Genomic DNA, 22,825 nt, shown 5'->3' with positions numbered 1-22,825 from the left:
ATCGGCACAAACTGCAATAAACTAATCCACCCACTAAATTGGATTAATTTAGTATCCTGCGTAAGAATGAAAGCATAGACTGCCCTTCTATAATTCAAGCATTTTCATCCAGATGTGCAAAGTTCTCTGGAGATGGGCAGCACATCAGTTACTCTATTTTTTACAGCATCAGTACAATGGCGTTGAAGTTTCTGCCTGGTCATATTTCATTGTTTCGTTACAGGTATTACATGGGTCCTTGTGTACAGGACTGAAAAGTACAAGAGGTTGAAGGCTGAAGTGGAAAAACAAAGCAAAAAACGTGAGTAGGTAGGCTGTACTCCAATTTCTGCCCATTAATCAAGGTTTATGGAAGGGATAACACTTGCTTGAAACCCAGAGTCCAAAACTGTGTGCATGAAAATAGAATCCGTTCAAGTGAATGGCCATTTTAGGTTTTGAATTGCTAGCAAATATTTGAAGTGGTGCTGCCTAAAAATCAGACTAGAGCACTTCAGACAGTTGGATAATTACTGATTGTGTTATGAACCGATTCTCAACATTTTCACTAGTCTTGGTTCATTCAGAGTAGTAAAACCTTCAATTTTACTCGGAAGACTTTGGGCCTCATTACGAGTTATGCCGGTAAGGGTAAAATGATGCCGGTATGTAAATACCGGCATCATTTAACGTTCCGTAGCATTCTGACCCACAAACCCGGTACTAACGGCACCGTTATTTACGGTGCCGCTAATAGCGGCATAGGCGCGTACACGCGCCTCCTCAGGTAGTAAATCCCGGCATGCCGGTAATGGGGGGCAATCACAACCCAAGCAAACATGCAAATACCGGCATCACGAACACGGTAATAACGGGCTGCATGATGCCGGAAAAACGGGCATCGCGGACCACCCGCAAACAGCAACCAAGATACAAGGCAGCTGCCACAGGTGCACACAATCCCCACAGGTGGAGTCAAAGGAGGCTGTGCCAGTATGAACTGAGCACACCCACACACCACAACCCCCCCACAGGTGTAGGCAATGCAGAGTGGCCCAGTACAAAAGGAGCACACCTACACACCACACCCCTTCCTACACCAAAATGCTACCACTAGCATTTGCATTCATGGCGCAGGAGGACATGCCTATACTGCTACAACTACAGCAACAACAGCAACAACAACTACAGCAGCAAGAACAGGCAACACAGAGGAGACGCAGGAGGAGAAGGAGGGTGAGACAGGCCCAGCAATTACCACCAGCGCCTCGTAGGCAGCCACCAATCCCTTGCACCAGACCCAGCCCATTCAACCTAACCCCTGAGCAGATCCACACCCTGTACTGGTTGGACCGTGACACCATCACCACCATAGTGGACATGATACACAACGACATTGCCAGCCACATACAAATACGCACTGCCATCACCCCACTACTGAAGGTGGTGTCTGTGCTACACTTCCTGGCCACAGGCACCTCCCAACACAGTGGGCCAGCTGCATGGCATTTCACAACCACTATTCTCACGCATGCTGAACCAAGTGCTGGATGCCCTCCTGAAGCACGCAAGCACCCACATATCCCTACCACGGACTGGCCAGGAGATAGCCGAAACCAAAGTAGGCTTCCATGCACTAGCCGGCATTCCCAATTGTGTTGGTGCAATCGACTGCACCCATGTGGAATTGGTAGTCCCCCATGCCATAGAGGCGGTGTACCGCAATCGCAAGCAATACCACTCCATCAATGTGCAAATGGTATGTGACTCCAGCAAAATCATCACCCATTGCGGCGCCAGATTTCCTGGATCCACACATGATGCCATGGTACTGCGCAACTCCACGCTACCCCGTCACATGGAGCGACATGCTGGACCACGTGCCTGGCTGCTCGGTGAGTTGCACAACAGGCCCATGGCCATGCTGTGGGGTACTCATGTGTGCGATGCAGAAGGGGGGGGGATAGTTTACCAGGGTGGGAAAGGGGGAGGTAGTTTACCAGGGTGGGGAAAGGGGGGGTTAAAAGTACACCTGGGTGGCAATAGCCAGTGAGTGGAGAATGAATGCAGAGCTAAACACTCCTCACCTGACACAGCCAAACGGAAAATGACACATCACTGGGCCACATATCACAAATAATGCAAATGGATGACAACAAGTAAGAGGCACAACCGGGGCACCATGGTGATGGCAAGCAATGCATGACTGAATAGGATGGCAACTGTGCCAATGCGGCCAGTGTGACCATGCAAAGCAAAGAGTACACAGCATGAATTGGAGGCTAAACATTATTGCACTGCCACAGCACATCTGCCTCAGCATGCATGATTACACCCTGCATCATCTATTCAACCCCATCCAGTGTTCCACACCTCTTTCCAGTATACATCCCATATAGGTGACTATTTGGTACACGTACAGGGACATGTGCATGCTCACACCTAATAGCTGCTGCCATGACCGTGCTCCCTGAAGGTGTCAGTTCAGAGTGACACACACCTATTTGTATCTGCTTGCAGGTGATGGAGGATATCCCTTGAGGCTGTGGCTACTTACCCCTGTGCGGAACCCGCAGAACAGCCATGAAGAGGAGTACAATCGTGTGCACACTCGTACCCGTGTCGTGATTGAGCAGACCTTTGGCCTGTTGGAGGCGCGGTTCCGCTGCCTAAGCAGGTCTGGTGGGGCACTCCTATATAGGCCTGAGAAGGTGGCAAAGATCACCATGGCCTGTGTCATGCTGCACAACATGTGCGTCCGAAGGAATGTACCACTGCCACCTGACATTGACATGCATGGCCCGGGTGAGGATGAAGGGGATGGAGACTGAGGCGACAGAGCCCCCCTGCCAGTACGTGATGCACGGGACGGCCATGCTGTACGCCAAGCACTAATTGACGAATACTTTTAAGACACAGGGACCATGAATGACTTTTGTCAGTCAGACACTGGGCCAATGTGAAAATGCACAAAGGGAATGTTGTAATTTTGAGACTGAACACCGTAACACATTACATGGGTGCACACCAAAAATGACAATGTCCAGCCATGGATTGTTCTCCAGAAAACTTGTGTATTATATGAAAGTGCAAAACTGTGCCCACTCCCCCCTCCCACGATCCCCCCCAACAAACTCCCTCACCCACCCCACAGACCCCAGTGAACAGCCCAACAAACTCCCTCACCCACCCCACAGACCCCAGTGAACAGCCCAACAAACTCCCTCACCCACCCCACGGACCCCAGATGTCCCCATGTGTGCAACAAACAGTGTTGCCTTCAACAATCCTACTCCTCACATTTCTTCCATTTTTCAAAAAGTCACTTTTTGGCGACTTTCAGGTCTGGGGTTGCCATGGCCATGCACCGGGCACTCCTCCGCGTTAAGCGCACGGGCTTGATTGGACAGAGGTGGAAGGTGTTGACGTGGTCGAGGTGTCAATTGTCAATCCTCTGTCAGACCCATGGTGTGGCTGCTGCACTTGCCTGATGTTGGCTAGTAGGGCCTCGGTCAGTGACCCCATGCACTGCCTGAATGCAGACGTGGACGCCTCCACGGCTGCTGTATTTGCGGCAATGGCCGAGGCTATGGCCTTCATGGCCTCATTACCGGCAACGACCTGTTGCCGCATTATCTGCAGCATCTCGTCTTGACGGGCCTCAAAGGGGGTTTCTATCGCAGGTGTACCGGTGGAGGGCTGGGTGGCGGAGGGCTGGATGGTGGCAGGCACCTGCGTGGGGCCCTCGTCCTGGGCACTGTCGTCCTCAAATATGCCGATGTCCGAGTCCCCTAGGTCGGAGTCATGGAGACATGGGTCATCCAGACTCTCTGTCTCCGCTGGGGTGGTAGGGGGGGCCAATGGGTGTTGGGCTGGGCGATCCCGAAAATTCTTCGGCCTCTCCAACCACCTCTGTGGACAGGTCGTCCATGGTGGCCGGTGGTACAGCTGGCACTGTCGCAGCAGGTGCCCCCTGCAGAGATGATGCCTTGCGTGGCACACTGGGAGTGGTCACAGGAAATTTTTTGGAGGAGCGGGTTGCGGTGTCCCTGGTCCCCTTGCTTGCACTGGATGTGCCTGACCCCCTGTCCTGGGTTCCACCTTCCTCATCGGTGCCTGGGGGATAGAAGAGATGCAGGTCATCAGTGAGATTGCCAAATGGCAGCTGTGATTTGTGGCAGTGTTATATCTTGATACATTCAGGCATGATTTCATTTCTGTTGTGTGGCATTTGGTGTACTGAGGGGACATGGTGGCAATGGATTGTCTAGGTGTGGGGGGACATGGGCATGGATGGGTTTACAGATTTCACGCAGCATGCGTGTGGTGCAGGGGGTGGCAATCAATATTCTGTTGGTGAGTTGATGTTGCCTTGGGTATGGGAATTGCCTTGCCTATTCTGACTCCCACCTCACTTGTGTCACATCATGTTTTGTTATAGGTGGATGTGATGGTTCACTCACCTTCCTCTGTTGAAGTAGCTGCCCCGTACTCCTGCTCTTCAATCCCCTCGATGGATTCTGGATCGATGAATCCACTTGCAATCTCCTCCCATGTGGTGAGCTTAACAGGGGAGTGTGTGCCACCGGCTGTCGCCTTTGCGGCCCTCCGGTTCTCCGCAAGGATCTTCCGCACACGGAGGCGGAGGTCGTCCCAGCTTTTTCTACAATCCCGGACACTCCTTGGGGTAACCCCCACTGCTGTTACCCTCTGCGCAACCTCCTGCCACACCTGTTTTTTATGCGTTTGGGCCGCACGCTTCAGGTCCGTGCTTCGGATAATGTCAGCATGCTGTTGTAGGGTGTCCGCTAGCATTGTCAATTCTGCATCTGAGAAGCGCTGCTTCCTCTTAATTTGTTTGCTTTGTTTGCTTTTTCCGGTGGCCTTTGACATCCTGGTTCTGTTTTGGCACTCAACAACACGGGTGTAGTGGTAGTAATGGAGGATGGCAATGGATTGTGTTTTTAAAGATGGCCGCCGGCCCTTTTCCCGTTCCTGCGCGATGACGTAATTTCCGGGTCTGTTTTTTGCGAACACAGTAATACCATGGTGGTATTACCGTGCTGGTATTTACGGGTTAGTGTGAGGCGGTAGCGCAATGGGCAGGCCCCGCGATGCCGGTATAGGGGGCTTGGAGGCCCTTTACCGGCATGGCGGTGTTGCCACTACCGGCATGGGGGAACGCGCGTGCTCGCGCACTCGTAATGACCCGCTATTAGCGGGTTCATACGTGCACGGACCCGCTCATTCCGACATGCCGGTAATGAACACGGTTTTACCGGCATACTCGTAATGAGGCCCCTTGTTTCATTCTGTATGGTAGGTGAAAATTCCCCCGAAATCAATCAGGGAGACCACCCCCTCCCCCCAGGCCCCTCGCATTGTCTTCTCACTGACTCCTCTAGCCAAAGGTTCCAATATTGAAATTATTTCAACTGAAATACAGCTGCTTATTAATGCAAGCTGTAGCCAAAAATCCACCTGCACTATTTGCTGCAGTTTTGAGTTACCAAAGCTTGTGTCCAAGTGAGGGGGGAGCAAAACCCCTAGAATCTCAACAAAGCCTTCTGGTCGTATTGGCAGACTATGGTGGGTATCAAGGGTCTGACAATTGTCGCATCCAGGGTGCCAGGTTTTCGGGGACTCCGGCTTCTCCTTTCGATTCCTGCATCAGCAAGGATGGGGGCACTTCAGTATGTCTGCACTCAGGGCTACAAGTGCGGCTGCCAGGGTTCCTATCACCTCTGCAGCGTAATATCTCCTAATCCACAGCTGGATGAGATTGCTTTGTCTACACAGAGGGTAACGGGGCTTCTCTGATAGGATGTCCGCTGCGCTCTTTAAGTTTGTGCAGAAGTAAGCAAGGCCCAACAGAACTCCGGGACTTCACCATGGCCGGGAGCAGGTGATACATGATCCGCAGCAAGGCGATCCTAATTATTTCATGTAATGATGGAGGATCATTATGCTGCTGTAGCTCTCGCATCCGGCAGAGGGTGTACACGATTAGCCTTATTTTGGGGTACAGCTAAAGCGCTGTGAAAAAATAGGAAAAGTATTATCAGGAAAAAAGGTCTTTTTGGTCCGGATGTTTTTGGGTTCATCATGGAGCTTTAGTGAAGCGCGTCTACATCTGTGCCATACGCTAGCGCCCCCATGGATTTCCTTTTTAATTTCTGATAGCATTTGAAAAAGTAACATTTTCATAGCTGGTGATGCCAAATCTTCTTCGACCTCCAGGTGTGGGTGAATCAGGTGGTTTTGCATTAGAGAAAGGACATCCTCACTGTTGCATCTTTGGATCGTTTAGAGGCCATTTTTACTTCAGTAGCAGCACAACGATGAGAGAGCATAGCCTGTGAGACTGCTTCAGTGGGCGTATGTGGGCATTAGAATATGCTACTTCCAGGGCACTGCAGGTAGTCCCAAGCCAATGAGAGCAAAATAGTCCACTGGTTGCCTTCGAAGAGTTGTTGAGTAAAACAACAAAGCAGAAAACTTGATTCCTGTTTACCTGTTTAAAGAGAAAATGTGGTATACTGTAACTTAAAGGGCCCAGAGAGTAGGAGGATCGGTGTCAAGAATTACATGAACACTAGGGCTGGGTAATAAGGACCAAAAGCCATATATTTATATTTTTGGGCTGAATGGCGATATACAGTATATATTTCAATATTGTGTGTGGGTTAAATGCTCAGTTGTAAGCCGCCAGCTATCTGTGAGATGTTAAACAACTTTATTTATAAGACATTGATCAAAATAAAGTGCAAAGACAGGGTTCCCTTAATGAAATCTATATCATGGTTCATCAGATGGCACTAGAAGTTTGGGGAAGCTGCGCAGAAGAAAAAGGGAAAGACTGTTGATGGTGCATTCTGTAATGATCACTGGACTGCTGGTGAGAAGGGTTGCACCATTGCTTGGCTGTTGGAAATGAACACAAGAGAAGTCCCGGTTGCTTAGGCCCATGCCAGACTGCAGAAAAATACATCTGAGCAATAGGATGAGAACCTCGGTGCCTCAGGCTCAGCAGGTGTTTCAGCTGTGGCTCGATGCTGGGTGCCATGTAGCCTCCTCAAGCAGGCGTGGTGGTAGTACCGCCATAAGCTTAATTCCAGTTGTTCCTTCGGGGGAGGGGTGGGAGGTGTAATTCGACTGCACAGGTCCAGTGGGGAACTGCAATACATTACGGTCAGTTTGAGCGGCTGGAAACATTGGTCAGCCTCGTGGAGCTTCCACCAAGAGCGTTTGTAATGAGCTTTCTCAAGGCTACAAATTATTATTTGGTGAACGTTGCCTGTGCATCATTATCTGATTAAATGAAACATTGGAAAAATGTGTACAGTCAAATATTAATTGGAAATTAAATCCTGCCTTCCAGAGAAGGACATGGGGAGTTGGGGAGAGAGAAGGAAGTTGCTTGTTAATGATGTATGTTAAATATCTCTGTTGTAAAAAGATCCTGTTGGATTTTTACTGTTAGCTGTTGCAACTGTGTATTTACATTCGTCTATTATAGTAATGATGTTGTTGATGGTTACAATTTTTGAAATTACTTATTTGAACTCGATTTATAAATCATTTTTTACAGATTTTAAGTAGCATCAGTGGGCATAAACACGCGGTATTATTATATAAACGAATGTTCCTTTGTCACTATTAGCTGAGATCATATCTCCATTTGCTCAATAGATCAATATGAGTCTTGAATATATACAAATTGATACCTATAATAATTAGTTTAAATCATCAATATTTGCTCCCATTTGGATATATTGGACCTCATCACGAGTTGGACGGTAACGCTGGCGCGATTCCCGCCGGCGCTATTAGCCCTACTGCCAAACCCCCGGCGCTATTAGCGCCGGATCACGGGTTTGCAGAACGGTTAGTGCCCATTTCCCATTGGGCCCATTCGGGAATTCCTCATTCCCCTTTGGGCCCAATGGGGAATATTCGCGCTATTACCGCTGGCGGATTTCCCGCCGGTGTTAATGGCGCCAAAATCGGCACATTTGCCGCACATTTCCTCCCAGCGGAGAGCTGGGGTAAATCTGTCAAGGCCATGATCTGGCGGACCCTTAAATGCGGCGGTAATGGCGCTACCGCCGCATTTAAGCGTTACCGTCAAACTCGTGATGAGGCCCATTATCGAATTGCAAAAAAGGCCATTGTTACTCACCAACTGGTTAGAGTGGGTGATGGAGGTCATCTGGTACTTTCTTAATAGTGGGTTTACTCAATGTTTATTGTGTCGTTCTTATGTTGTAGTAAAGAAAAGGAAATATTAGGTTGGAAGTGATATTCCCAAAGGTTAAAGATTCTGTGTAATTATATGATCATATAATGCGGCCTTTGTACTGTCTAACAGCCACTTCGTGTAATGCAGGAAAGACTAAAGTGTTCCTACTTGGCATTTGGCATTTTCTAAATCCGTTGACAAAATCGGACCTCTTATGGTTTGGTTTGTATACACGTTTTTCACCTGAGTCTTAAGGCACAGGTGGGTGCTGTTAAATGTGCTGCCGTTTTCAACTTCACCATTTTAAAACCCATCCTTCCTTCCATCTAGTCTATCCCTTTTGTGATTGAGTACTGGTGTGTTCCCTGGACTGGCCAAATGTCATTTATGCATGATGCCCTCAATGATTGTTCTATGTTTTTCAACTTTCATTTGTAATTAATTTGAATGCCGAAGGTCTATGATTTGGCTTGCCCTTTAACTGTAGACGTTTCTGTTTTTCAGTGGAGAAGAAGAAGGAAACTATAACTGAGTCTGCTGGTCGTCAGCAGAAGAAGAAAATAGGTAAGAACCCAAAGAAGCCCACTTAAGTAGTTTTAATCCCTGCTTTTACTCTCTGAGCAGTTACAATTCACGATCTAATCTAATGCAATTTGTCTTTTAAACTGAACTGCATGATGAAGTCTCCTGCCTTTGAGTAGAGTGTGGGGTGGCCATGGATGGTGTGCCACAAACTGCCATGTGATGGCCCCGGCGCAGTGCAGCAAGGATTCCCTAGCCTAAACCACCATATCCCGCAGCGTTTCAGGAAGACTTGGCTTATTAGGCAGGAACAGGGGTGGACTGGCCTATAGGGAACTCTGGAGATTTCCCAGTGGGCCTCTGCACCCTTGGCCTCTTTTGTGTGGTATTTCCAAATTTTGTCATAGAAAAAGCATTGGGCTTCTTGAAAATGTGTCATATGGGGCCACTTTGAACATTATTTCCAGGGCCTATTTTGGTCCCCAGTAATTATTTCCAGGGCCTCTTTTAGTTCCCAGTCCACCCCTGGGCAGGAACATTCCCCCGCCCCTGTAAGGGGAGTCAATAGTGTAGTGGTACGTTTAAAACCTAAGAATCTCTGTGATGCCACCGTTCCCAAAAGTAATAATACAGTACCCAAGCTCCCCTCATGCTGTTCTTGCAATATGTTCGTAATCCCGACTACTGATGTGAATACTTTTTGACTGTTGTTCCTTCATCTAAGTATAATCTCTGGCCACAACCTGAATCTGGAGCCAACCCCATAGGAATGTTGTGGAAACCCAGACGCATATGGTGAAATGTGTAACCAGGGCAAAGAAACGCATTCCAAAATATTCAAACGGTCCTCGGAAGTTGAGCAAGGTGCAAAATGTATCCCTTCACTCTCCATGTTTGCACTCATGCTAGGGAAGTTTTGATAAAGCTCACTGAGCAAAACGCTCGTCAACGTCTGAGTTACCATTGGGAGTGGCCAATGGGTGCACCTAATTAAAATTTCATTCTTGAATCCACTTTTGTAAACCGTCCTTTTTTTGGATTTTTTATTTTTACCGTATTTCATTGGTTTTACAACAGATTTTAGAACGTCACCATTCACGTGTTTACATCACAGTGGTAAAGGTAGTAGGAACACAAAAACCCATTATATTTCCCCTTCCCTTCTGTCTGTCTTCTTCATAGCCCAAGGAACTCTGTCAAAGAGATATCTCTTGCCTGAACGCATTGACCAATGCTATCTCCCAACAGGTGTTATTCAGTCATGACAGCTACGCACATCTTTCCTCCCATGTCCCCTCCCCTCACGCCCCACACATCCACACATCCGAGTAGAATCCAACGCTACACTATTCACTTAATTAACCTTGACACCTTTCAATATCTTTCTACCTATGCACTTGGGTTGCCTTTTTGTTCAATTTTGACATTTTACCATTTCACGCCACTTTAGCAGGGTCAAAAACGATGGGCACTATGTGAAGTACTAGAGTTGTTAATGGGCACCTACATGTGTACCTCTTTCACTCCCCCTTCAATGCATTTCTGTATTCACTATAATATTTCAAAAAGGGAAGCCAGATCATGTCTGTGTGAGTCGGATTCTAGCAGGGCTGCAGTAATACTTTCCATTTAATATATGGTGTGTGCCTTTGTGAGCCATTCCCCTTTCGTTGGCAGGGTGCTGCTTTTCCATATAACTGTTAGGCATACTCTGTGGGAAAGAGCTCAGGGGTATCACAAGAAAGTGTCGAGAAATGCCAGGCTGCAACAAATAGTTATATATAACGCACAGAGCATACCTGACGCCATTAAAGGTGGCCAAATTTAAGAATGCTGGAAGCCAGGTGTGTCCCAAATGCAATGAAGAAAACGTAGGGATGGTGCATATGTTCTGGGCATGTCCGCAGATAGTGAAATACTGGAGAGAGATAGCACAGAAAATGGAAGACAAGGGGATCCGTATGAAGGTGGATACAGCGTGGGCTTGTTTGTTGGGAGGGTTCCCCAGACCGCGGAAGCTTAAACATGTGAGCAAATTGAAAGATCTGGCATATGTATTGGCGAAGAGAAGATTGCGATGGGATGGAAAGCGTGCCACAAGCCCAAAGTAGAGACGTGGTGGAGGGACTTGAAGAAGTGGGCGGAGGAAGAAACAGTAGCATGGCAGGAAGCGTGCAAAGGTGACATAGAGGGTGAAGCCGGAGCCCTAGTGGGTTGGAGACAGCTAATAGCAGAGCTGTTTGGGCCCACATATGATGGACCAAGTGATGATGACTCGATAAACGTGGCGGGAGAGGCCCCCAACACCGCTGATGGTGGAGACTAACAATGGGAGACGGTAGGCTTGGGAGGGGGGTGGGACGGGGAAGACAGTGGGCGAAAAACAAAATGTATGTGTATTTACGAGCAAGATATGTAACCACTGTATGCCCAGTTGGGTTTGTTATTTGTTGTTGAATAAAACCAATAAAATTGTTTAAAAAAAAAATAATAATAACTGTTAGGCATACTCTGGCAGCTAGCAACACATTTCTAGACATGTGGGAAAGAATTGCGTTTGTCTCCTCCTCGGCTGTCTCTATTCCGAACAGTACGAGTAATGGAGACAGTCTCCTAGTAATACCATCTATAGCCTGTATCCAACCCAGGACCTCCTTCCAAAATATCTTCACCCTTACACATCTCCACCACTGGTGCCAATAATCACTTGTTTCACCACAGCCCCTCCAACAATGCGGTGCTATCCCTGGAAACATTTCCGATAGCCGGTGTGAAGTCAGGTGCCATCTCATCAATAGCCTCCCATTGTGCATCTTGTATTGCGTGGATATAGATGTGCTCCATACTGCCTTTGTATATTACTGCCCATATGTCTGGCTGATCTTGCAGCTCCTGGTCAGCCTCCCACTTGATTTGAGTGCTGGGTTGTGTAAGATGGCCTCTACTAAGCAGTGCGCTATGTAATTGAGCCATCAACCCCTTTGAGTCCTGGCATGCGCTGAAATGCTGTAAGCAGTCTCCAGAGGGAGTTTTGCCCCCAGGCCCCGCCAGCGCGTGTCTCGCAATACACTCAACTGCAGATAGTGTAGTGGTGTTATCGTGGTACCATGCTGTACTTCCTCTAGTTCTGCCTTTGATATATAGGAGGCGTCTTTCCAAATTTGCCCTGCTCCTACCAAACCTTCCTCATATTGGGGCTGAAAGCGACTTACGTCTATTAATTGATCCCTAATAGGGGGGCCCATATGCAACTGATGCGAGATGACCAGGATGTTACTCCCTTCATGGTGTTTGTTTGTTTATTAATTTGTATAGCGCTCCGGACCCAGGGGTATATGGGCGCTCAAGGAAATGGTTACAGGCAATATATTAGGGCATTTGTGCAGCATATATACAATTACAGAAATAATGTGCAGTAGTTTATACATTTTGCAAAAAAATACAGTTGGTGTAGATAGTAAGCAGACAGTATTATAAAGGTGTTGAGCTGTTAAAGTGACACGTATACAAGATACAGGGTCTGTATTAGCTGGTAGCGGAAGAGGCAGGGTAGTGGTGAGTGAGGTAAGTGACAGATCACTGAGTTATTTGTTTAGAAGCCAGGTGATGACCTGGGTTCTGAAGGGTTGAAAGGTGGGGATGGATTTAATGTTCAGTGGAATAGTGTTCCAAAGTTGTTCGGCTAGAACCGGGAAGCTAGTTCCGCCGGCTCTTTTGAGGGTGTATTTGGGCACTGTCAGGTGTAGTGTGATGGAAGATCTGGTGATTCTGGTAGCAGGTTTTAAGGTGAATTTGTTAGTAAGGTAAAGCGGGGCAAGGTGATTAAGTGATTTGTAGGTGAGGCAGATAGTTTTTAGATAATTTTTTTGTTGGATGGATAGCCATTTGCATGATATTCTAGTGGCCGATATGTGTTCTCTCCTAGGAATATTAAGAGCAGCTCGGAGTGCATTATTTTGGAGGACCTGCAGTTTGTTGATAACAGGTTTATTAGCGCCTACATATAAGCCGTTGCAGTAGTCCAATTTAGACTGTGTAAGTGCTCTGGCTAATGTGAGGCAGCTACTGGGGGATAGCAGGGGTCTACAGGCCCTGATCGATTTACCTGTGTAGGCAGTGGCTGAGGCGGTCATGTTGACTTGTTTGGAGAGGTTGGTGTTGGTGTCTAGATAGAAGCCTAGGGTCTTGACACTTTTTGCGATGGGAATAGTGTTCCCGTCAATAGTGAAGCTGGTGTAGCTGGAGCTGAGCTTCAGGATAGTGTTAGGGGAGCCGACAAGGAGCAATTCTGTCTTGTCATCATGCAGGCAGAGGCCATGTGTGGCCATCCATGCCTGAATGATGGAGAAGACTTAATTGATCCGGGTGATGTCCGAGTTGTAATTACCGGATAGAGTTGGGAGTATCTGGGTGTCATCTGCGTAGTTGGTGTAGGTGACACCCAGATGGTCCAGCTTGTCGAATACAGGCTTTGTAAATATATTATACAAAGTGGGCGAAACACAGGAGCCTTGTGGGACACCGCAGGTGATGGGAATCGGGTCGGCCGCTGCTAACGGTGAGAAGACTCGCATGGTCCTGTTATCAAGGAAGGATTGGATCCATGTGACCGCGGAGTGGGAGAAATGTGCTGCCGATGATAGGTGGTTGCATAGGATTTTATGGTCCACCAAGTCAAAGGCAGCGGAGAGGACTAGGAGAAGAAGGATGGCAGCCTTTCCTTTATCTTTGAGTTCGTCGATCTGGCTTTTGAGATCAACAAGGGCTGTTTCTGTTCCATGTTGAGAACGAAAGCCAGACTGACTAATTCTCAGTAGTTGGTTTGTCTCGAGGTAATCTTGTATTTGTACGTAGGCCACTCTGTCAAGAATTTTTAGTAAGAACGGTACGGTGGTGATAGGTCTATAGTTGGTAGGTATAGACGGGTCAAGTGTTTGTTAATGGTAGAACCCAAGATTGTTTCAAGTTGCTTGGGACTGCATTGCTAGTGGAAGATAGGTTTATTAGTTTGGTAATGAAAGGGGAGAGATCCCTGGCTGCGTCTTTTATGACCTGGGCAGGGCAGCTGTCCCCCTTACAGTTAGATGGTTTCAAGGAGGCTATAATTTTTTGTACTTCTGGTATAGTTACCCTTTTGAAGGTGAAGCCTGAGTTATTGGCAATGGGCGAGGGTAAAGTTGGACCGGAAGTAGTGCCATGGGTGAGTTGTTGTCGTTTATTTTCAATTTTAGTTTGGAGTCCCGTGATTTTGTTGGCGAGGGCATTCTGGATACCTGTGCACCAGTGTTTATCCTTGGTACAGGTATCAATGAGAGGATTAGGGTTTTCTAATTCCTTTAAGATGTTAAATAACTCTCTCGTGCTAGAGCCTGCCTGAGTTATCCTGGAGTTGAAAGATTCTTTTTTAGCACGTATAATCTCATTTTTGTAGAGTGGTGATATTAGTAAGGTTAGTTTTATTTTCTAATGAGGGAGCTGTCTTCCACAATGTTTCAAGTTTGCTTTTTTGTTGTCTAAGTAGTTTGAGCTCAGGGGTGTACCATGAATTCAGGTGAGCTTTCTGTTTCTTTTTGCATATTTTTAATGGGGCAATGCTGTCAATAGCTTTAGTCATGGATTCGTTGTAGGTATTGACCAACAAGTTCAAGTCAGCTGTGGCTGGTAGTGCATTTAGGGTGGGGACTATGCTTCAGCTGTGATCTTACTCTTGTTCCTGGTTGGGCAAGCTGGAGCAATAAAAGTTTTTTTAGGGACTGGGTTACTGATATTAATATCTAAAGGGAGGAAGTGGTGATCCATCCAGACAAGAGGTATAGGGTCCTTGAGAGTAATGTTGCAGTTGAGAGCAGCTACCCAGTCAAGAGTCCTACCTTTCGAATGTGTAGGTTGGGAACAGAGTTGTGGGAGGCCATGCTCAGCTAGTGCAGTAGCCAGGGAGGTGGCTGAGGTGTCATGAGGGTCGGTAAACCCAAGATTGAAATCCCCAAGTATGATGATTTGAGCTGAAGGTTTCGAGTTTTCAGCTACTAAGGATGTAATATCTTCCTCAAATGAACCAGGCGGACCCGGGGACCTATATATTAGATCGTATCGTAATTGTACTCTTAGGGGAAGTTTGCAGTTTGACTGTGAGATGTTCACATGAGTTTAGTGTAGGAGAGGTGGCTAGTCTGATTTCAAGTGATGATTTAAAGATGATGGCTACACCACCTCCGCGAGCGTTAGGTCTATCTGCTCTGAGGATGGTATAATTGTTAGGTATGGCTAAGGTAAGAGAAGGTCCCGCAGCGTAATGAAGCCAAGTTTCAGTCACAGCAAGGAAGTCCAAGTTGTTGGTTAGAATGATGTCAGAAGTCTCTACGTAGTGGGCGACTAAGGATCTAACGTTTAACAGTGCTCCTTTTAGCTGGATTGGGTTGGAATTGTTAGAAACTTTATTCTGGATACTGGTCTTATTGGGTAGTTTATCTAGATGGATGCTGTTCTTGTGGAGGATTCTGCTACCTAGTCTATTGTTACGCTCTGTTGAGTCGAGAGTGGTAGTTTGTGTGTCAGTTTGGGTAATAGTTCTAATAGGGCTGTAACCAGTAGATGGGCATGGTGATCTTGTGTTAAGGTGGTCCCGCTTGGGTGAATCGGTGTTGCTATGGGTTAGGTAGTCAGTTAAGTGGGCACTATCATGGGAAGGAGGGGCAAAATGGGAGACTGGTGGGAAGGCTGGTGTAGTGGGCAAGAAGGGTGTGGGGCAGGCGATAGGATGATGTCTTGGGCAGGCAGGTCTAGCTAGGCCATTTTTATGGGCTATGTAGCTATTACCGCTGCAAAGTACATTGTTATGCATGATACAGAAAGGGAACATGACAAAGGTGAGCCAGAATTGCATGGTAGTGGCAGAGACAAGGGCACAATATCTAGACTGGGCACATTTCAGGCAGAGGCACAGTATCTAGACTGGGCACATTTCAGGCAGAGGCACAATATCTAGACTGGGCACATTTCAGGCAGAGGCACAACAACTAGATCAGGCACATGGTCAGATGTGGAGACCAACTATGGATCAGTGTAGACTTTGCGAGTAGTTCAAATTAGGTATCTAACACATTTAAGACTCGTTGGCATTGGGTGTACTGCAACAAGTATGTAAGCATGTATTGCAGCAGGTAGGTTATGCGTGGAGTATTCTAACATACCAGTGAGGTTAGGAGGTACTTCATGGTGTATAGTGAGGCCTAGGTTCATTGCTAAGGATTGCAGTAGGTATAAAAAGGCTGCTAAGTCTAGGCAGGAGTACTATGTCTGAGCTTAAGAACTGTGCGCAGCCATGTTAAAGGACTATGTGAGCAGGCAGCTGAACATCTAAATTCAATTTTTTGTTTTTTGCACAGCGTAGAGGTGGTGCCAGTTACAGATAGCAAATGGTCAGGCAGGTGACAGCAATCAAATACAGTTACTTGGAGGACATTCTGAATGCAAGTGTGGGATAACCAGGCATAATCAGGTACTCTGGGTGGAGTTTGCTAAGGCAGTGGCTAGTATGGTCAAAGGATGAGCAGGTGATAGTGATCAAGTATAGTTTACTAGGATGGTACTCTAAAAGCAAACGTGAGGCAACTGGGAGAAACAAGGATACTATAAATACAGTTTGCTACTGTGGCCGTAGATCAGGACAAATCAGGTCATCGGTTGCAGTTATTAGAATGGACCAGACTTACACAAGCCGTATCAGCGTTTGGTAAACCTACGTGTAGTAGTGGAGGCAGTGGGGTAGGCAGTTCCTCGTTGCGCCGCAATGTTAGTGTAGCCAAAAATGAGTTACCTGGCGTACGACACAGAGAGGGGGTCTGGCAGATGGCAGACACCGGTACTAACAGGCACCTAACAGGTATTGGCCTTGTTGCCGTGGGCCTTGGTCAAAGTGGGCCGGCTTCGCCTGCCGGCGTCCAATAGGGGAGCAAGTAGGCAAGGCAGCCTATCGGTGATGGATGCTGGTAGCTCAGTAGGTGTTGCTGCAGGCAGTAGAAAAACGGACGGCCGTTTTTAAAGAGTGAAAGCCTCGTGGGCTTCAATGGCGTTTTGCATGCAACAGCAGTGCTGCAAATTCGGATCCGTGGATATAGGCTGCACGATAGCCTATCCTTCCTATGATGTTGCGCAGAGCTGGCGGAAGCAGTTATTGGGAGGTAAATTCAGGGAAAAGCGCTCTGTGTGTGGCGCTTACCTTAATAATGGCAGAGATGTAGTGGCCATGGTGCAATATGCCCGCCGAGGGCCCATTGCTCCTGGAGGGGTCGGGGGCTGGACCTGGGAGCGTGTGGGACGCCAAATAGACCACAATACTGCCAGGACTGTGTGCTCCCATCTTTCGTGGCATAGTCGGTATGGGACCCATAGCCATTCACCAAGGGTAACTGGCGTGAATAGCTTGTTTTCCAGATCTACCCATTGTTTCTTTACTTTACTTTAATACATTTGTATAGCGCGACCATGAACCCTAAGGCGTGAGGGCACTACAAGATATTAAACAACAAATAACACATAATGGAATACAGGATGCAAAGCCATAGCAGAGGTGAGAGTTTATAACTGTCTAAGGGTCACCTAGTTGAATAGATAGGTCTTTAGAGTCTTCTTAAACAATTCTAGGGAATCAATGGATCTCATCTTTAACGGAAGAACATTCCAAACTCTAGGTCCAAAGAAAGCAAAGGCTGAGTTAGCTTCTCTAGCGGTGTGACCTATTGGTTCAAATAGAAAGTGCTGGTTGTTTGACCTTAATGTTCGCACACTGGTTTTTGTGGATATCAGCTGCTGTAGATATGCAGGCATATTTCCAGATCTGCACTTATGAATAATAGTCAGAGTTCGTAATAGAGATCTAGAGGCCACTGGTAACCAGTGTAGCTCACGTCTTGCCAAAGTGTCATGGTCTCTATACTTGAGATTCATAACAGCTCGAATAGCCCCGTTTTGGCATACCTGCAATCTATTGCAGTCAGACTTATTGATACCCATGAGTAAGCTAGAGCAATAGTCTATTTTAGAGCCAACAATTGCTCTCACAATAGTCTCCTCATTCTCTTGTGAGATCAGTGGCCTTAGATGTGCTAACAATTTAATGTGGTATGCACATGAGGATACAAGACTGCTGACATGCTGTTTCATGGTCATATGTTGATCGAAAGTTACTCCAAGGGTTTTCACCTTTAAGGGTTTGATTGATTCTCATCCCAGCTGCAAGTTCTCATACTTTGGCCCCATTTTGTTAATGATGTAAGGTGATCCTATAACAAGTAGTTCCGTTTTTGATTTGTTCATTGCTAGTTTATTATGGAGCATCCAGACCTCAATAAGAGTAAAAACTCTATAAATGGCCAATTAATCTTCCTTATGACAACCAGTAAGCTGGATGACACATTGCGTGTCATCTGCATAATTGGTAAAAATTATATTCTCATAATCGAGCATTGCAAACAGGGGGGCTGTGAATATATTGTAGAAACAGGGAGATGTACAAGCACCCTGTAGGACAGCCCACATTGTTACAATAGGTTCTGATTCCGCATTGCTACAAAATACTCTACTGTCTCGATTATTAAGAAATGACAGTACCCATTTGCAGGCCAGGGGTGAAAAATTAGCCACTTCACACAACCTGGTGGCCATGATATCATGGTCCACCAGGTCGAAGGCCGCGGAAAGGTCGAGCAAGGATGCTTCCCTATTATCCATACGGGCCATCAATTTGGATTTGAGTTCAAGTAGCGCTGTCTCAGTACCGTATCCAACCCGAAATCCAAAACTGATGGTCGTTTAGGATAGGATAGGCCTTTAGATGTTCTGCATTTTGTATATAAACTACACGGTCAAGTTCTCAGTTTTTTCCCACAAGTGATCCGCTAAAATGAGAAATTGAGAAGCCCTATAATAATCAAAGAGATCAGGTTAACCCATAGCCCCCTTGTCTTTCGGTGTGATCAAGGTCACGTAAGAAACCCAGGGCTTCAAGTCCACCCACAAATACGCCAGAAGGGACCTCTTATCTTCTGCATGAAATGCTTCCGGGATTACCACTGGGAGTGATTGAAAGAGAAACCAGAATCTGGGGAGTATATTCATCTTGATTGACGTGAACCTAGCTGACTAGGAGAGCGCCAATTTGGACCATATCGCTAAATCGGCGTTGATGGTGTTCCAAAGGGGTCTATAGTTTGCATCAGATAGACTTGCTATGTTCTTAATCTCTACACCTAAAGAATTGTATCCCCTCTGTCTGTGGCTGGACGCCCCACTCTACAACTAATTGTGCAGGGAGGACTGCGTTCGGCTGGAGCGTTAACGCAACTGTTTTGTTCAGGTTCGCCTGAAATCCCGATGTGTGCAGTATTCCTTCAAGGTAGCTAAAAGGTCGAGCATCGATTCCAACTATCGGGAGATATAGTCTAAGATATCATCTGCGAATAGCGCTAACTTATATTTCTTCCCTCCTCTTTCTATGCCGCAAATTTGAGCGTTTGTTCTAATTGGCTGCGCTAATGGCTCCATCACCAGGGCAAACAAGACAGGCGACAAAGGGCAGCCCTGCCGCGTGCCTCGTGCAGGTTAAAGAGCTTTGATTCAACACCATTAACCAGAACTTTAGCAGTAGCGTCTCTGTATAGTGCTGATGCCTCTGATGTCCATAGTTTACTCAATCCTGCCCACCTCATAACCGGTTGCAGAAAAAGCCATTTGACTCTGTCGAACCTCTTCTCTGCGTCAATAGACATTTAAATGGGACAGTCTTCTCTCTCGTCGATGGCGGCAATGAAATTAAGAGTTTTGCGGACATTGTCCGCGCCCTGCCTGCCCTTTACATAGCCAACCGGGTCTGTATGAACTAACTGGGGTAAAATCTGTGCTGGCCGGCTTGCGAGAATGCTAGTGTAGATCTTTGCATCCACATTTATAAGTGATATTGGGCGGCAGGGTATGCATTCTGTGATATCTTTGCCTTCCTTAAACAGTCCCTTTTTTAAAGAGACATTTCTGAGCAATTCTATGGTACCATTTCAAATAACCTTTGGGGGAGCGTTTAGTGAAGCTCAGTTGGCCAGATTCTTGGTGGAAGCTTTGGGGCTTATCCCAGAATCGCCCTGATTTGACTTCTGACTCATTCCAGACCTACCTGGCAAGGGCATATAGGGCTCCAAGGACTAGGTAAGGGGATCTGCCCAGGAGTCGTTGAAGAAAAGGAGAGGACCTGAATCTACTGAAAGAGCCGTCAAAGAAATGTGGGACACTCACATGATTGTGAGTGACAGAGAAGTGAGGATATTTCCTGGGAAAGACTTTCTTTAGGTAAAGACATCCCAAGGTAAAGACATCCTGTTATATTTCACATAGTTGACTCACTCTAGAATGAGGAATATAAAGCCCAGAGTTTTGCTGAAAAGGCGAAGCAGTCCTGTTTTTTTGTTTTTCTTTTTGGGTAGAGCGGTTTTGCCCAAGAGAAACCACTTTGTTGATTTTCAGGGCTATGGTAAGGGAAGTGCACTGGGGACTGGGAAGTGGTTGCTAGGCGTTTATTTCAGCCAACATTGTAATTTCCCATATATCTTTGTTTAAGCTATCTCCATGTCTGTCTGGTGTTGATTTACACCGCCCACCCCTCAGCTTTGTGACAGCTGGTTATCATTGTTGTGGTTTCCCAGCATCGAGACTTGTCCACAATTTGGTGAATTGTATCCCAGCTCAATACTAGGGTTCATAATGTTAGAAAAGATTCTAGTGAAGATGCAGAATATTGCTACTGAAACAGCAAGAACCATTAAGTGTGTGGTTGTCTGGTAAGCTTGAGATGTGCTTACGCATTGAGAAAAGTATTGCTATCTGAATTGGGGTCAGACAAACAGCTCAAGGGTGGTAAAGTATCTCCCCCACTAAATAACGCTCTGGTCAGAGATCGTTATACGTCGATAACACCAAAGCCCCCTTCTGTTATAGCATGTCTGCCACCGATAACCGCACAAAATCCAGACAGCAGATGAAAGTGCCATGGGTTTTGAGACACATGCCTCCTAGGCCCTCTTGAGGAAAAATCTATGCACCGTTTTAACCTGGGGTGTACAAAAGTCACTAATCCCATGATAGAAAGTGATCCATCACACAGAACATTACCTATTACATTAACTAAAGCTACACGTAGAGGGCATTTCGCTTCCATGCCCCTGCATTGACGTGAATTATTTTTCAAAAACTCCATCTTTTTTTTGTGTTGGTTTTTTGTTGTTTAATATGGGGGTAAACCCCCCTTCCATAGATTATAAACCCTCCCCCCACACCATTCATTGTAAACCCTTACCCCACACCACCATATATTTTGATGAGTTTCTTTCAAAATAATTTAGTCGGAACAAATTATTTCGAAAAATCTGTTTGGGATGGATCAACGCGATACCGCCATTTCGATAGACAAAATCATTTCATCCAGCCAACTCCCCCCTTGGTACAATGCCCCACACCTTTCACATAACAAACTCATCTACATGCATAAGGTCCCTAGCTCTCGAACAAACTATTAAGAATCGAGCATAAGTTTAACAAAAATGCATTCATTGGATCTGTCATGGGGTGTGTCTTATCAAATTTTGAGCAGCAAGTGTGGCACAAAGCCTTTTGGCTTTAGAATATAGATCACTTCCACCCCTTAATGTAACATCGAATTAAGACCCTATCTCAGAGTGGTCCCCCTTTGCTTAGAACGACCCTAGATAAATGTGAATACTTCCGACAAGGCAGTGAGACTTGGTCCTCCTCATCCCCTTATGGTGAGAACGACCACTCAGCAGCCTACTAACCTGCCAAATGATGATCACGATGGTGGCCTGGACCCAATAGATTGACTAGGCCTGAACTCCCAACAGAACATTAACCAAATCAACAATGTCAATTGCTATAGTAGAACGCAGTATTTAATAAGCATAACGTCCTGGAATATTGTGGGACTCGCAAAGAATCTGCTGGATACAAATACATTAGGAAACACCACATTATACGTTTCCAGGAAACTTGGTCGCTGACTGATCTGCACATCCAAGGTTATGCATCCTTTTAAGTGCCAACTACCCAGGGCACCAGAGGTTGTCGCTGTGGAGAGCTAATGACTTAGGTGGATTCAATGGTTAATTGTGAAACGGTCATTCAAGAATATGGCTCCGAAGAGATCCAGGTGCTACACATAGACAAGGGAAGTGATCACTTAAAGGGGGAAGTTTGCTCAGAAATGTTATTGGCCCAATGGATAGGGCATGTATTTTTTAGCATATTTTGATCGATCTGAAAAATGTTTCCTATGCGTCTTACCTTCGATTTTACTCACATTTACACACGAAAAACTCACACGTTGGAAGCTGCCGTTTTGTGCTATTGTTGATCCATCACCCTAATTTCAAGTGCCCTTGCGGCAGTAAATCATAAGACCTCCCATGAAGCTGCCATAATTGGAAGTTTACGCCGCATGTTGCAGCACCAGTGCACATCTCATATCTTCCAAGCACAAGGCTGATCCTGCTTAGCTTCACAGGGCGGCGGGGTTGAGTCCATCCAGGCCTTAAAGCCCCATCCAAGCACCCTGAATGCTACTAATCATTTGCTGACCCTGCCCTTGAAGCGAAGCAGGATCACCCTCAGTTGTTTTGCGGGTGGGAAGACATCATGTTAATATATATTTTTTTATTATGGCCAACATTTTTAAAATACAATTTTTGATTGAACTTGCTGAAACCTGCACCTTGCCCCTGGTAAACCCAGACTCGAACCAGTCAGCTAGTGGGTCTAGAGCTAGCCGTGATCAAATTAAAATAAAACTTATAAACACAATCCATGTGCAGCAATCCTTAAGCTTGATATTTCTCCGGCAGTCTCCCATCCACAAACCAACCACAAGGCTGATCCTGCTTAGCTTCACGGTCGGCAGGGTCAAGCCCATCCAGGCTGTACAGCCAAATACAATCCTTGCTTCACCCTAGCACCCTTAATGATATATGATATGATAGGTTATTTATAATGCGCTTAATAACCAGAGGTTCCTAAGCACGGACCCGG

At 46.4% G+C, this 22,825-nt stretch overlaps 1 protein-coding gene across 1 annotated transcript in view; it reads left to right on the top strand.

The window, feature by feature from the left end:
* Nucleotides 1–22,825, top strand: part of TMCO1 (transmembrane and coiled-coil domains 1) — a 363,846-nt gene that overhangs the window by 36,692 nt on the left and 304,329 nt on the right. The window contains exons 2-3 of the mRNA XM_069641076.1: nucleotides 224–301; nucleotides 8,726–8,785. Of these exons, the coding sequence (XP_069497177.1) occupies nucleotides 224–301; nucleotides 8,726–8,785 (138 nt within the window). The remainder of the gene's footprint in view (nucleotides 1–223; nucleotides 302–8,725; nucleotides 8,786–22,825) is intronic.

The sequence above is a fragment of the Ambystoma mexicanum genome, chromosome 1q, assembly GCF_040938575.1.
Source record: "Ambystoma mexicanum isolate Mex_15411 chromosome 1q, UKY_AmexF1_1, whole genome shotgun sequence".
In the NCBI taxonomy this organism is placed as follows: Eukaryota; Metazoa; Chordata; class Amphibia; order Caudata; family Ambystomatidae; genus Ambystoma; species Ambystoma mexicanum.
This window is presented reverse-complemented; position numbering and strand designations above follow the sequence as displayed.